This window comes from Apostichopus japonicus, chromosome 8 (genome assembly GCF_037975245.1).
Source record: "Apostichopus japonicus isolate 1M-3 chromosome 8, ASM3797524v1, whole genome shotgun sequence".
Classification (NCBI taxonomy): Eukaryota; Metazoa; Echinodermata; class Holothuroidea; order Aspidochirotida; family Stichopodidae; genus Apostichopus; species Apostichopus japonicus.
Window position 1 is genome coordinate 31,819,951 of NC_092568.1, and position 15,965 is coordinate 31,835,915.

General features: G+C 36.7%; 1 protein-coding gene across 2 annotated transcripts; it reads left to right on the forward strand.

Annotated features, from left to right (window-relative positions):
• Positions 1-5,136: 5,136 nt before the first annotated feature.
• On the forward strand, positions 5,137-13,718 carry LOC139971595 (sodium-coupled monocarboxylate transporter 2-like). 2 transcript variants are annotated; one of them, XM_071978218.1, is made up of 4 exons: positions 5,137-5,422; positions 8,261-8,740; positions 9,290-9,906; positions 12,035-13,718. In XM_071978218.1, exons 3-4 carry the CDS (start codon positions 9,340-9,342, stop codon positions 13,268-13,270), a joined length of 1,803 nt encoding a protein of 600 aa, XP_071834319.1. In that variant the 5' UTR covers positions 5,137-5,422; positions 8,261-8,740; positions 9,290-9,339; the 3' UTR covers positions 13,271-13,718. The 2 variants fall into 2 exon arrangements, with proteins under 2 accessions (XP_071834319.1, XP_071834318.1); XM_071978217.1 differs by lacking the exon at positions 8,261-8,740.
• Positions 13,719-15,965: the final 2,247 nt, after the last annotated feature.

Genomic DNA, 15,965 nt, shown 5'->3' on the forward strand with positions numbered 1-15,965 from the left:
TAATAAGGTTAGCAGGTTACCTAGGTGATCCCACCAGGAAAATCTATGAGATCAAGAACTTATATTGAGGAACACTTACACTAGATGCAGCATCTTGTGCAGTTGTATAAGTAAGCTAATTGGTAGCATTTAAATATATAGAGAGGCAGCCACATTAATTATATTTCTTTTTAAGCACTCATCTTTGATGAGGGCTTTGCAATGTATTGATTAACATTTAAGGATGGAAAACCTACAATGCATGTGGTGTTAATTTGCACTTTGTATTGTGTATATAAGAAAAAAATTAACAGTAAGGAAATTTTCTTAATGTCAGCTCACCAGGTTCTCACTTATATGCCTGTGTATTTAACATTCAGAATAAAATAAAAAACTGAAGTTGCAAACTTTAACACCATAAAAGAAAAAGTCACCAACATACCTAACATTTCAAGCATACCAAATGTATTCGGTCTTCTGTTAAACATTGTGTTGCAGCTGTTGCTCTCATTGCCCATGCAATTATTTGTGATAAGCCACTTAGGTTTCATTGCTATAAACAAACTACTTGATATCTAGGCTCTTAGAAAGATGTAAAATGACTCAAATAGGTTCAACCATATATATATATATATATATATATATATACATATACATATTTATATATATATATAGATATAAACATATATTTGAAATGGCAATGAGTTGGAAAATCCAGAAAAGTACAATTTCCAGCCTCCACTGGGATTTGAGCCAGGCCTCCCACTTTATATGCGGACACTGCAACCAACTAGCCTATGGACACTGTTTGTCTGTCCTGATGTTTGAAACAAGTAACAATAACAAAGGTCGTTAATCCACTGTAGTCTTTTGCCACCTGTATCAAACGCTAGTGCTCTGTTGGTGACATATTTTGCCTTAGTCTAGAGATCAATCATTTTGCTAACCAACACGAAATTATTGGTGAATCCTAAAGCCTGATCTCAAAGAGATACTTTGAACAGAACTCAGTTAAATAGCCATCTTGAAATGTTTATGAAAACATTCACAGACATCAAACAACATTATTTTTGTGCTGCTAGCAACAGGGCCTTGTTTTAATATTCTACCAGGGGAGGGAAAGGCCCTCAGTCCAACATCCCCCTCTGGTCTTCCAAAGTAAAGATAACTCTTTATACAAAAAAAGAATAATTCTGACTAGTTAGAATAAAAAACTGGCTAAACATCTCTGTTTCATATTATTACTAAATGGTTGCTGTGTTCATGGAAAATTTGGAATTCTTTAACTTTCACCACTGTCACCCTACCATACACATCTTCATATTGTTCACAAATTCTATATCCAATGATACCAACATAGCGCCCTACATGGGAACAAAGAGAAAGAAGGTAAACAACACCCAAAATGTTTACTTTATACCAAAATATCATTTTGCATCACATTTGCAACAATTGGGTATCAAAATTACAACTATTAACAGTTTTGTTTTTATTAATGATCAAAGTGTCAAATTAATCGGATTTCATCTTTCAAAATGGAACTGGACTGTTTCATAAATCTGAATGTTCACTATTTTTATCTCAAAATATTTTTACTATATATTTGCAGAATTATGACCTGTCAGAATGAAGCCAAACAAACCAAACCAAGGAGGGGAAGGGGGTTGGGGGGGGAGGTAATAACCACACAGACCTTCCCTGTATATTGTGCAATACTATAACATGGGTTAAGATCCGTTTTATTTTTAAATTGACCCACACTTGTGAGTTCTAGAACCCCACACTGTTGCAAATGAGATATTCATAGCATCAATGTCAATAGTCAAAATAAGCAAACAACTTATTATGTTATTCTGAGTATTAATAAAGAACTCATATTTGCGAGGTTTCAGTTGATCGCATTAAACTCTTATCAGCAAAGGTTTTGAGGATCATGATGGTAATCATACCTCCTCCTCCATGTGTTATTCTTGCATAGTCTTTATCGTAGCCGTGGAAAGTCTGGATATTACTCGGTGCATGATTTATCCCTGACGCAATTTAATGTTTAACTCTCAAATCTGCCAGGTTTTGTCCTGTCTAAAATAGTTCTGGGTATAAATGACTTTTGCTTCAAACTCTCCACCTGTGTACAGTCTTCTTCTGTAGTTTTTTCAAGTAGCCTTTCATCTCTTTCTTCTTTGATGCTGTTCCTATAAGGTGTTTCTTCTCCTCCCCTGATAGCCCTCTCAACTCCAAAACCAATGGCTCCAATGACAGCCGCAATTGGCAGTGTCACATACGGCGCATATGTTCTCAAACCAGCAAGGATGATAGGCCACATATTGAAGAAATTTCCTGCAAGGTTGCAAAGCTATCTATGGATTAATGGTATAACATTTTTTACAAATTTTAAAAATTGTGATTGCAGAAATTCAACATATATTTGATATTTCTATACAAAAAAATGATCAATTTGGAATTTTCATGTAAAAGTTAAACAGAAACTGCAATTCGTCAAATATTTCCAAGCCAATTAATAGGATTGATACCTTTTAATACACTGTCATAAATTAAAAGGATTTCTTCCATCTACAGTAGGCTAGCCTACTGTAGGGGTTGGGAGAAGTGCGGAGGTCCATTTCTGAGCGTAAAACTCTTGTCTGCTGACCAAAAATAATACAAAAACATACTACTGATTGACAGGGAATTTAGGGAATTAAGAATGGTTTTGTTAACAGCTCAATCATTATAGTTCTAGAACTATTTGTATGTATATTGTACATTAGTACAGTGAGGTTCTAGGGGGGAAAATTACCACTTTATAATAATAGGATGGTTTACCCATACTACATCATAAAAAAGGCGCCAAACCACGTGAATAAATCTACAATCGTAGCTGGGGGCTTCGAGTAATTCGTAACAGGACGTTAGACCTGCAATAGGCCTGAATGTATGTCATTAGTGGATCTATTTCGCACAACCAGCCCCTGTATTTCATTGCTACATCATTGGCTTATCTATGTTTAACACATGCCTATTCTCAACTTTTGATAAGAGTGCATTAACGCAAACAAAAACGTACTACGTTTATAAAAATGTCACATTCAATCACATATTCGATTAGCCTTACGATCTTTTTCACCGGTAGACCATCAGTTTATTGCCCTACTTCATTTGATGTCCGATTCGTTGTGTAATGGAGACGAAGGTGTCATAGTCATACTAAACATACGAAGAGGGCCATGTTTAAATTCCTTGTTGAAGGCCTTACAAATCAAGATCGTTTCTAAGAACTTTGCAGATCTGCAAATAGTTGGGAAAGGATTGTTTAAGAACACAGGTGCAACAACATGTTCTTTTCATTATTCCTGACTCAACTACTTACTATATGAGCTAACTGTAACCTGTTGCAAAGGGAAACAGAAAGAATCTTTAACATAAATTTCATTAGCTATGAAAACATGTTTACCTAACGATGTGCATTGCCGGGTCGTAAGGTGAGAGGGAGGAGAGCAGTTTACTTTAGTAGGGCAAAAAAGTATCAGGAGGGACCTCAAGTCCCCATCAAGGACCCTACAGGAGAGGGAAAATAACTGAAGACACAAAAACTCAGACCCGATTTCAATGCTTAAAGTGCTTGTCCGAAGTATTCTTAAACCCATTCACACTACTTACAAGTACAACTTTCTCAGGCAAACCGTTCAACTCATTCACAATCCTATTAGCAAAAACTTATGCCGAATATGAATCCTACTTTGTGAATTTTGGAGTTTAAGACAATGACCTCTGGTACAACTACAATTAGCAAACATGAAAAAGTCAGTGAAGGATAAATTGTCAAAACCACTACACAATCTTGAGAACCTGAATCAATTAGTCACCACCTAAGCTCCTGTGTGGTGAAATTCAAATGCTGTAACCGCCTATTATAAGGAACACCCTTTAAGAACTTATCATCCTAGTTGCCCTCTGTACCTTCTCGAGTACTTCCTTATTCTTAGCAAAATATGGGTTCCAAGCCTGCACAACATAGCCGACCCCAGATGAGTCTAAACCAACTGCTAATAAAGCCTAACAACTATGTCCTCTTTCAGAAAACTGAAGTTCCTCTTGATCATGCCTTAAACCATATTACCTATTTTAGCAGCTTCAAGACAATGTTAACAAGGTTGCAGAGATGAGTCAAAGTATACCTAGGTCTTTTTCAACAAAGACCCCCTTGTAACTCCTCACCATTAAGAGTGTAGGTAATGAAATCGCTTTGCACAGAGGTGTGAAGAATTAAGTCGGGGTCCCGGTCCACGAGGTGAGAAATGAAATGAGTCCCGATATTTGCATTCTTTGTATTCCCTTCCTTAAATATTATGAAAATGAGGATACATTACCGTACCAAATACCCCGTCCCCTTCCGTATATTCCCAGCTAGGGCCTCATAATTGACCCAGGACGTTGCATAACATATAGACTTCTGTATATCGATTTGGATTTGATATAGGCCTATACGTTCTTAGTTTTTCTAGTTTAAAACATAATCTGTTTTTTCTCCTTGCCTAATGCTCCTCCTTAGCAGACATAGTTTGTTGCAATGTTAGAAAGTTGTAAAGATTTGTTTGAAGAAAAAAAAAGGATAAATGTCAATGTATTTTTTTTTTTTATTGAAATGATGAACGTTTGAAATATATTTGAAAAGTCAAAAGGTATAAATACCGCTAAGTTGTGTTCTTTAATACTTAACATGCAGAGTCGACTTTGTTGTAGCAGCATGTAAAACAATATCGAGGTATGATGGATGACTTCATCGTTACAGGGTATGAGCCAATGTTATCAGTGTAAGATATCATGAGAAAGTTTTGTAACTTTCATGAAATGGGCAACTGGAGCTTCCAGCTAGGCTAACAAAGAAGACTGACAAAAATAACTTCTTTTAAGGAAAAGTCGCCCAGGAAAGAACTTGGGCACGAAACCAAACTACCGTACCAAACGACTGATCCGCTCTCAGCCCCAGTCCCCTTGCATCGGGACTGTGACTGTGTGGTCATCGCCGGGTTTGCATCACCATTCCCCTCGAAAGGGAACAGATACTACAAAAATAACGTATGTCGTATATGCCTTTTTAGACCTTTGAAGGCGGATGTAGAGACTCGGGGAAGAGTATATATCAAACAAACCTACCTGTACAGCCTAAGAGCCTTATTTAGAAGTGGCCAGTGAGCGCTGAAACCCCTCGACCAATCAGAAGCCATATATGGTGGTGTCCAGTGAGTGTTGAAATCCTCGACCAATCAGGAGCCGTATATAGTGGTGGCCAGTGAGCGCTGAAACCCCTTGACCAACCATTACGCAGTTGGACCATGGAGGTAAAAACAGATGTTTTTACCTCCATGGTTGGACAAACTCTACCTACGGCTCTGCACTACATGTACCGCCTAACGATATGTCAGAAGGGTTCTACTCGTCATGTGTAAGGTTGCATTTAATATATATATTTTTTGGGTAGTCGAATGAGAACTTTATTTTAGAATACATGAAAAAATACTTCTGTAGATCTGTAGATATAAACTCTGTCTTCTGCCGCGCAAGCAGTTAATTTCTTTATAGATATATTTCTATTTATGTTTTTATTTAAAGAAAACTAACGTGACCCCTACAAATAATGGCACTAACCACAGCTTCAGGTACACTGGACTATTGTTTAGGGGGTTAATAATTTCTCTATGAAATACAACATATTTTAACATTTATAGACATGTTAACCACATATTATTATCAAATTTTGCCAATTTAATAGTAGCAAGTACAATTTTCATGTTCCTTTGATAATATTCTTCTACCTGTTGAATGTTTTTCTAACGCAGTGGCAAACAGTAAAGATCCTTCGATTTTAGTAATAGCAACATATTTGAGAAATGACTGTCTGCCGTCGCTAGCCAAAGGATTTGCACCAACGTTGTCTTCGGCTTTGAGTACAGCGTTTCAGTATGTTGCCGTGTTGGACGAATCTAGCCGTAATAGTTATAACCGACTTTGCGATCCGCGTTATAGCCATTGCCAACTTTGCAATCCGCGGTTCCCCTCACAATTTTGGAAGGTCGGTAAAAGTGATTCCATAGTTTTCCCCTCTCGGTACACCAAACAATGAATGTTGTGTGCTATGACCGAATCACTAGAAAGCAGTTTATGGTTCGAAATTATATACGATAAATCTGTATATACGATCACACCATGGACTCAACCTTAGTCGATGACTATCCACCTGTGTGGTGATCATATTCAACGATGCACGGTGAGTAGACAAATTACTACATACTGTGACCTGAACGAGTCAGAAAACAAAGCTATACGTCATACCACCTTTAACTCAGCGAAAAGCTTTCAGCTAAGCTGTAGCGATTCTGTCGAAATTCTTTCACCTTTTGCCACCGTGATTGAATAACCAGCTGCCATTTCGTCATTTTTCATTTGATCTGACTGAAATTTTGTAAGCGGTTTGTATCAGTTAAGTTTTCATACATGCGAACATATTTTAATAAATTTGAAGGTCATTTGAGGTCACAAGAGGTCATTTTCTGAAAAATGCTAATTCTCCTGAAGCGTTTGTCCAAATCTGATGCAATATTGTGGATATAACTTTCGAATGGTTTCGAACCGAAAATTGTTCAAATGCTTACTAGTTATCCAGGCTTCCTATCTAGTTCGATGTCAATCTCTGTAAAAGGACTACTTGGTAGATTTGCTATTTGAATACGACATGTGATTTTTTGTTCTTTAACGTTTCTCTGTGGTACGTCGATTGCAAAAAAAAATTGCAGGTGGTTCCATCATTCTATGGATGCAATTTTCGTGAGCAATTTGGGTCAGCAAAATTCAAGGGTCATATCCACAACATTTTAGCAGATTTAGCAGAGGAATACGTTTTTACGTTTTCGTTCTATTATTACATGAATGAAAACTACGAAGTGCATATACTGTTCAGTGGGGGTTTTTTTTGCTTTTGTGATGGGGCATATGCTATCCCTATAGTAATAAGTGTAACTGCGATCTAATGCATAAAATAAGTTCGTGATAGTGACTCCACTTTGAAAGAAATTCCCGGAATACGACAATATCGGGATTTTTTCCGGGGAATAGCAAGGGGCGGTTCGCATACACCCTACAGTAATTAGGGCTAGCAACTGTTGAAATCAGTCCATTTCGTAAATAGTCACCGGATTTCAGGATATGTATACAGCGCCGCAATTCTGGGGAAGTCATTTCTGAAACGTGGAAATATTGGTTATTGATCGCACCTGCTATGCCATGGGTCATGACAATTACTATGATATAACCTTTTAAGAGTCTGTTTACCCTAGATGAGTTTTTGGTAAACGATCTACGCGTAATTGTCAATACTATGTATCTTTCTCCTTTCTTTCTTTTTTTTACTTGCTTTTTTTTGTCCGGCTAAGAATGAGGAGGTGAAAATAAGGATGATGAAAGTGAAAGCAGAGCATATTAGATAATGTTTGGATAAAAGTGGATATTCCGCTAAAAGAGCAGTCGGGATTAAGGGTTAGGATTCGGTATTTATGCTAAAACAGTGGCCTAAATAGGCCGCTGCGAACTCCTGGGGTCCCAGACTCCCAGTACCATGGGGGTCCGATGTCAAGGACCTAAAAATATGACCACTAATCAGCGCATGCATGCGTCCGAATATTGAAAATAATCTCAATCTCAATAACAAAGAACAGACGACGTGTTTTGAGTTTTTCATTCACTGCATCTCTACGCATTGGCAAAAATTTGGGTTAAACGGTACATTGTAATAATTGTGTGACAAAAAATGGGAGTTCACACGAAATCCTGTCCTCTGAGGCTAGCACTTTTTATATTCAGATTCACAATTATAATGTACAAAAATTCAAGAGGAAAATTTATCGGAGATCTCAACTTATATACTGAACAGTAAATACTTTTTCCTGCAATTTCGGCTGCACTTCAACATTTTGTTGGAAAATGTTTAAACGGTTTTGCGTATTAATTAATATGTTTATCATTTTGCTGCAAATTGTTAAAATTGATGACATTTGGATTAATAATCAGTTTGAATTCCTCACTCATATTACTAGCTTCAAATGAATTTTGTCATTCTGCAGTTGGAAATTGTTTACACATAAACTGAGCAATAAATGATCATTTTGTTGAAAACTGCATCTATCTTTACAGAAAGATCTTAACATTTCCACGGCACCTTAACGTTTCCATTTAAATCATACCGATGTTATACTGGTTTTCCATTTGTCTTTATTTCATATACGTTGAGTATACTTGACTGATCATGCTCCATGGGTAACACTACAAAATCAGTGTCGTCTATGGACATTGGAGTGACAACAACCGGTGAGAAGGCATATACGAAGTACATTCCTGTAAGCTCGTGGGAAGACTGAGTGCCAGACAGGACTAGCCTTTATAAGAGACGTGTCATATGATAGTCTATATACTTGACTACAAGTATAGGCTATATCGATATTTACTTAGATACACTAAAGGAATATAGGTCCGTTCCGCTGTGTCACACATTATAAGCTACATACTCGTTATTGTTACGAGAGAGCTAACGGAACGATTCGACGTGCCTGCTGTTAATTTCAGCAATACAGTGTTGCTCAAATAAGTTATTGGGACATCATTTTCACTCGACAGAGGAGGTATATAGCCTGGTGATAAATATATTGGTTATTGGATCATCATATCATCAATGCCGGACTCAATATCAATACCAGATACATTTTAGTTCACGGTGAGTCAACATGTTTATTGCAAAAGCAAAGTAAAAAAAATACATTTAGTGCAAAGTGTATTTTATACATCTTGTCAAAAAGAAGAAGCAGCAGAAGAAAACCCGTAAAGCATTCTTTGTATATATGTGCCCTAACAATTTTAACATGTATTTACAACACAACTAACGGGTTACTTAGTTTGAAAGAAGTCAGCGAATTGTGACTTCCTTCATCCCCCCCCCCCCTCTCTTTTTTTCTTTCTTCTTCTTGTGTTTGTGCTGTGTATGATTAATTCATCTATCATTATTTTGCAAGTAAGAATACAGTTGTTACTGTCACAAACTTCCGTGAGGTTAAATGGAAGCTGATTGGATTTGTAACTATTCACAGTACGGTTAAGAATGAGTGATTTGAAATCAGTTCGAATGTTACAGTTTGTACATCAAACTCAACCAACGGCTCGATCTATTACCGCAATATGTCAATTAACATAACTATAGCCTGCACTTTGGTAAACATGAACAAATTCTTCGAACAATACCAGTGCATATTAATTTCCATTATTATAGGCAGCCGAATCAGAAGTCCATTTCGTAATTCAACCAGAAGCCAAAGCAAGATGGCGAGTGAACTTGAACTACATATTGCTGACTATGTCGTTTTGGTGGTTCTTCTACTCACGTCTGCCGCCATAGGGGTATACCACGGAGTCTTCGCGAACCGTCAACGGACATCCGGCGAATTCTTCCTGGCTAATCGATCGATGCACGCCTTCCCGGTGTCGGTATCGTTCGCCGTTAGTGTTATTTCGGCGATTACCTTTCTTGGGATCACATCTTTAAGTTACTTTAACGGAATGGCGTACTTACCTACTATACTTGCTCGTATAATCGGCGGTATCTTCACAGCTACCGTGATATGCCCGGTTTTCTATAACTTAAAAGAAGCTAGCATCTATGAATACCTGGAAAGACGGTTCAACCGTATCGTGCGTTATATCGCGGTTATTGAACACTTGATCCTCACTTTATTGATTCTTGGAGTTGTGGTCTATGCACCGGCATTGGCACTGAATGCAGTCACGGGTTTAAGCTTATTCGGGTCGATTCTCGCCGTCGGGATGGTTTCTACCTTCTATAGTACAATCGGTGGCATTAAAGCCGTTGTCTGGAATGATCTATTTCAGGTAGGAAAGCAACTTCATTTTACACATTTGTTCATATTTACTATAGTTAAATAGTATTTCATTTCTTACCGTTCCCGTACACTTCCATACAACCCTCATATACTAACAGAGAGTGACAAGAGTGATAAGGGAGAGTCACAGGTTGAATCCACCGTCGGTATATCGTCTATACTAAACCAAGCTCTGTTCTTTGCAAATTTTAATCTGGAAAAATGTTCACTATTCATACTCTGGATGTATGAACTCGTGAAATATGAAAAAATTAAAGGCATGGTACAATAAAGTCCTACCGGGAATCAGAGATTTCCTCTGTTTGATAAATTATACCGTATCGTCAATGAGGAACTGAACAATTTAAATTCTTAGTTCAAAATGACCGAAATGTTCTTATTTACCAAAACGGGAATAAACAGAGTTTCGTCATTTTGGGCGATACAGAGTTACAACGCCAAAATGCAGTTTACATTGGCCCAATATTTTGTCTTGGAGGGGGTTGGGGTTGGATGGATAGTTGCATTTTGTTTCTCAGTATGAAATTGGCGATTCATTACATAGTATGTTGCTTTGAAATAGCAAAATGGGTACTGTGACAGAGTGTTTCACATTCGCACACAAACGGCTTCAGTCTTCAACGACTTTTATACGTTTTCCAAACTAACTATTGCAATGATGCTAAGGGTATCGCAGTAAATATACGGTCAGTAATTAGCCAGAAAATTTAAAATGTTTACTTGGATCGTTTATCAATCATATGATGGCTGTAAAGATGCTTATTCACACCTAGAGATGACTTTATACCTATACACTCTAAGGCATATATATGTATTCTTTGGGCTGTCGAATACATGTTGAAAGAGTCGCGTCGCAAATTACTGAATTTCAATTCGCATAGTTCTGCTGCATGGTAGTGGCGGAGCTAGGGGTATTGGTCAGGAGGGGCGAGAATGGTCTGTAGGGACGCTTTCGACACTATCTTAGCGGAGCGACACCACAGGTTGGCGCGTAGCGTACAGACATTTTTTGAGTAAAGATTCTCCTTAGATCGCCGGAAATGACCCTTTCCGGGCCTGGCTAATTTGCAGATAAACGAAGAATAAATAGGTGTCATCGCCAAATTACACCAACAAAATGTGACAAATGTCAATAGGTAGATGAGAGCACATTAAAAAAGTCAATAATCGCGAATTAGTAAACAGTGGTAAAGAGCTGAAAAGGGCGCCAGCAGTTCATTTGAGTCCGTCAGGGGGGCATCCGCCCCCCGCCCCTGACTGTATGGACGCTCCGCCACTGCTGCATGGGTCTTTCTTTCGTGGAATTACGGAGATCAGTGACAATTAATTACCATATTTTAACATCATGAAAGACGGGTATATATTTGGTTTCGCAAGCAACTGCAACGATATACAATAAACCTTATCGATTAAGGAAAGAATCCACATATATATGTAGATCTGAGTGTTAAACACACTATAGTATATGTAGCAACAACAATAGTGTCACCATGCACGTTCGTTATATTTCACTTATACTGTTTATCATTAGCTACTGGCATACAACCCGGTTTAAACAGTTGATAGCGAATCCAATTCTTAACACTGTCCCAAAAGTAGTATGGTTCTCAAAGGGACCAGTTGGCATGCATGTTATTTAATTTTCTCGCGTTTCTTAAATACGAAGTTCCCAACAACATTGAATAATAATGGACACAATTAAGGAGGGAAAGAGATCAAAGAAATTATAAAAACACACACAAAAAACACGCAAACCTAAAATCAGTTGTTCATTAAGCGCACTTTTAATTGAAGGGTGTATAAAAGACTGATGGACATGTGTAGTATAGTCAAGTTTCATGACAAGTGGTGATGACTAAGTTCAAAATTTTGAAAAAATGATGATTAAGAACGTGAAAAGTTGATTTTATGAAAAAAACCTAGAAGGACTTGTTTTAAGTAATAATGTGACATTTGTAAAAGCATAACAGCTATAAAATATAAGAAGAAGAAGAAAAACTAATAATTAAATACTTTTATTATTATTATTATTAAATATTAATTATTAATTTATTATTAGTGAAATAATTTTCATCTTTTTTTTTTCTTTTCTTTTTTTCTTGTTTCCAATCTTACAGAGCATCTTGATGTTAATAGGCTTCCTAATAGTCATCACGGTCGCTTGTATTCGAAGTGGCGGACTCGGAGAAGTGTGGGCCAGACTAATGGAAGGACAAAGGACGACTGTTGTAGACTTCCGGATCGATCCGAGGATCTCTCTAAGCTTTTGGACGACGGTGGTTGGTGGGTTGTTCTCCATGCTAATTTATGCAGGTACCAACCAGAACCAGGCTCAACGATATCTAACCTGCAAAGACCTAAGGAGTGCTAAGTGGGCCGTATTCTGGGGGTTTACGTGGATTGGTGTATTTGAGGTGATTTCCGTATTAGCTGGAGTAACTATATATGCTCATTACCATTCTTGCGATCCTTTAAGTGACGGAAAAATCTCCAAGCCCGATCAGATATTGCCCTTTTTCGTTCTCGATGTATTTGGCCGTTTTCCTGGGCTACCAGGGCTTCTGCTGAGTTCTGTTCTCTCGGCCTCTCTTAGTACAATCTCAACAGCAATTAACGGTATGACAACTATCACTGGCGAGGATGTCGTGAAGAAAATATGGACCAACATTCCGGAGGGAAGGTTCATAGCTATCATGAAATTTGTATCTGTATGGTATGGATTTCTGTTCATGCTGATGGCATTTGTGGCATCCGTAACCGGTGGTCTAATTATCAAGCTAGTTCAAGCCTTAGCCGGATCAATAACCGGTCCAGTTTTTGGCGTTTTCCTTCTAGGAATTTTGGTCCCAAGGGGTAATTCAAAGGGGGCTTTACTGGGAATGTTTATTGGTACATTTCTAGGTGTGTGGCTTCTGATAGGGTCGATCCTGTACCCCACTTCGTCAACACCTCTCCCTCTGTCAACTGAGTCGTGTACAGCAGACATTGTTAACGCTACAGTTCAGTCTATAACAATGACTGGGGTCCATGCACTCGCAGATACCACGACGGTGTCCCTTGCCCCTTTGACTACCGATGCAGAGACGCCCCCTGCTGCAATAACGATGTTCTACAGTATATCGTTCTTATATTTCGGAGTGCTGTCTTCGGTGGCCACATTCTTGACTGGCCTGGCAGTGGGATTTATTTTCCCAAGTGAAAGGAAAATCGAAAGTGAATTGCTTAGTCCTGTATTGTTATCGGTGTATGATAATTTACCGGAGTCATGGCAAAGAAAGATGGCCGTCAAAAAAGAAGATAATACGAACAATCAAGAAAATGGTCTCACTGATGCTAATGATACAAAACTGTAAGGACAGAATTGGACAAATTGTATTCAGTCTAGCTGTGAAATGTACGACTCACGAGAAATAAGGGGCTCGAGTCCCCTCTCAGGGTCAGGGTCTCGGGCTGTCCATGGGATAAAGAATAATGTGTTCCCATCAATACACTGTAAGGGTAAAATGGTATACTTCAAACGGGGATTCCAATGACAATTTTGTTGTTTTGTTCCTGGGTATACGAGCTGGCCCTCAGAGCCACTGGTCAGCTGATTGAGTTTCAAGGTATCATCAATGTAGCCTTACATGAATACATTCCAAGATATTCCAATTTATCAATAAACCCTGTATGTCTAGTATTCACATGGAGAATTTATCGTGAAAGTTTCTCAGACACTGACCAACAAAATTTGCGAATAAAACTAATTATAATGATTTTATTTAATAAAAATAAAAAAATATATAAAAATAAGATGTTATCAGAAACAATACTTTACGGACGATAACTTGCATTATAAAATCCTCTAATTTTGAGATCCTTTTTTTTCCGTAAATATTTCTATTGATCTATATTGATCTCAAATAATGTGGTAAATTTTTAATACGCGGTCCCTTTACTTCCTCCTTATTCCAATTTATCAATAAAACCTATATGTCTAGTCTTCTCATGGAGAAGTAATCGCCAAAGTTTCTCAGACACTGACCAACAAAATTTGCGAATAAAACTAATTATAATGATTTTATTTAATAAAAATAAAAAAATATATAAAAATATGATGTTACCAGAAACAATACTTTACGGACGATAACTTGCATTATAAAATCCTCTAATTTTGAGATCCTTTTTTTTCCGTAAATATTTCTATTGATCTACTGATTTCAAATAATGTGTTAAATTTTTAATACGCGGTCCCTTTACTTCCTCCTTATTCCAATTTATCAATAAAACCTATATGTCTAGTCTTCACATGGAGAATTTATCGTGAAAGTTTCTCAGACACTGACCAACAAAATTTGCGAATAAAACTAATTATAATGGTTGTATTTTATAAAAGTAAAAAATATATATTAAAAAAAGGTGTTACCAGAAACAGTACTTTACTGACGATAACTTGCATTATAAAATCATCTAATTTTTAGATTTTTTTTTGTTGTAAATATTTCTATTGATCTATATTGATCTCAAATAATGTGTTAAATTTTTATTACGCGGTCCCTTTACTTCCTTCTTATTCTAATTTATCAATAAACCCTATATGTTTAGTATTCTCATGGAGTAATTTATCGTGAAAGTTTCTCAGAAACTGACCAACAAATTTTGCGAATAAAACTAATTATAATGGTTATATTTTATAAAAGTAAAAAAAAATATATTAAAAAAAGGTGTTTATCAGAAACAGTACTTTACGGACGATAAATTGCCTGATAAAATCCTCTAATTTTGAGATCCTTTTTTTTTTTGTCGTAAATATTTCTATTGATCTATTGATTTCAAATAATGTGGTAAATTTTTAATACAGTCCCTTTTCTTCCTTCTTCCTTCTCATCATAATGTAAGAAATCGCAAACTTATAGCTAAAGTCTTAATTATATCCAATGGTTATTGGATAAATAATCCAAACGAGAACTTTCTAGTTAATTTATGTTATATATATATATATATATATATATATATATATATAGTTATATTTATATATATATATATATATATATATATATATATATATATATATATATATATTAGTTTTTACTCTACATTCATGTATTGATGCCCTAGCATTGCAAAATAAGTTTATATACTGAACTTAAATTTGCTATTTGCATTAAATTTGTTCGCTATTAATAAGTTCATAATCATGCTGTTATATCTACACGAAATAAAATAATGATAATCAAAGAGCTCAACATTTACATTTTGTAAGAATTCGTTAAACATTTTGCTATAATTTAGTAATAATATTGGGCCAATGCGTGAAATGCTGCATGATCGAGGAATAAATAGAGAATATCATCAAAGAATTTATTTTGTTTGTTCATTGTTCGTATAGTTTCACAATCACAACAAATATGTGTGTATATATATATATATATATATATATATATATATATATATATATATATATATACATACATATACATATACATATATACATATATACAGGGGCGTATCCAGGGGGCGCAACAGGCGCGCCCCCCCCCTATTGGCCGTCACCAAAAAAAAAAGTTTAGCAAAAAAAAAAAAAAAAATTGATGACGACCTTTATGTGAGATGTCTGTGATCGCTCAACCCCCCCCCCCCCTCCCCCTCCCGTATGCTTTATTTTTTGTTTGCCAAAAAAAGGTTCTGGCGAAGTTCGGCGGCATAATAGTTTTAGAAACATAGATGGTAATTGTGTTTGTATTATCACTATAAACACTAAATGACATGCCAGCCATACTAAATTGTGCATTTTGTGTCCATATTTACTGGAAATGTTGCTTATTATTAAGGTCGAAAAATGGATCACATATGGCCATGGGCGGCGATCCTGGGTGGAGGGGGGATATATCCCCCCATGAAAATGGGTGGAGGGGATGTAATGCACCATATCCCCCCCCCCCACCAAATGCCAGGGATAAGAATATTTTCATGCCTACATTTATGCATCTTCGTTAATGTACGGCTCTTTTTTAGCTTCATTTCTCGCCTACCATAAACGCAGTGCGATCTTTTCAAATAAAGCGTTTT

Coding starts and splice junctions, on each gene's coding strand:
- LOC139971595 (XM_071978217.1), top strand. Junction 9,907..12,034: donor TCTGGAATGATCTATTTCAG/GTAGGAAAGCAA, acceptor CCAATCTTACAG/AGCATCTTGATGTTAATAGG.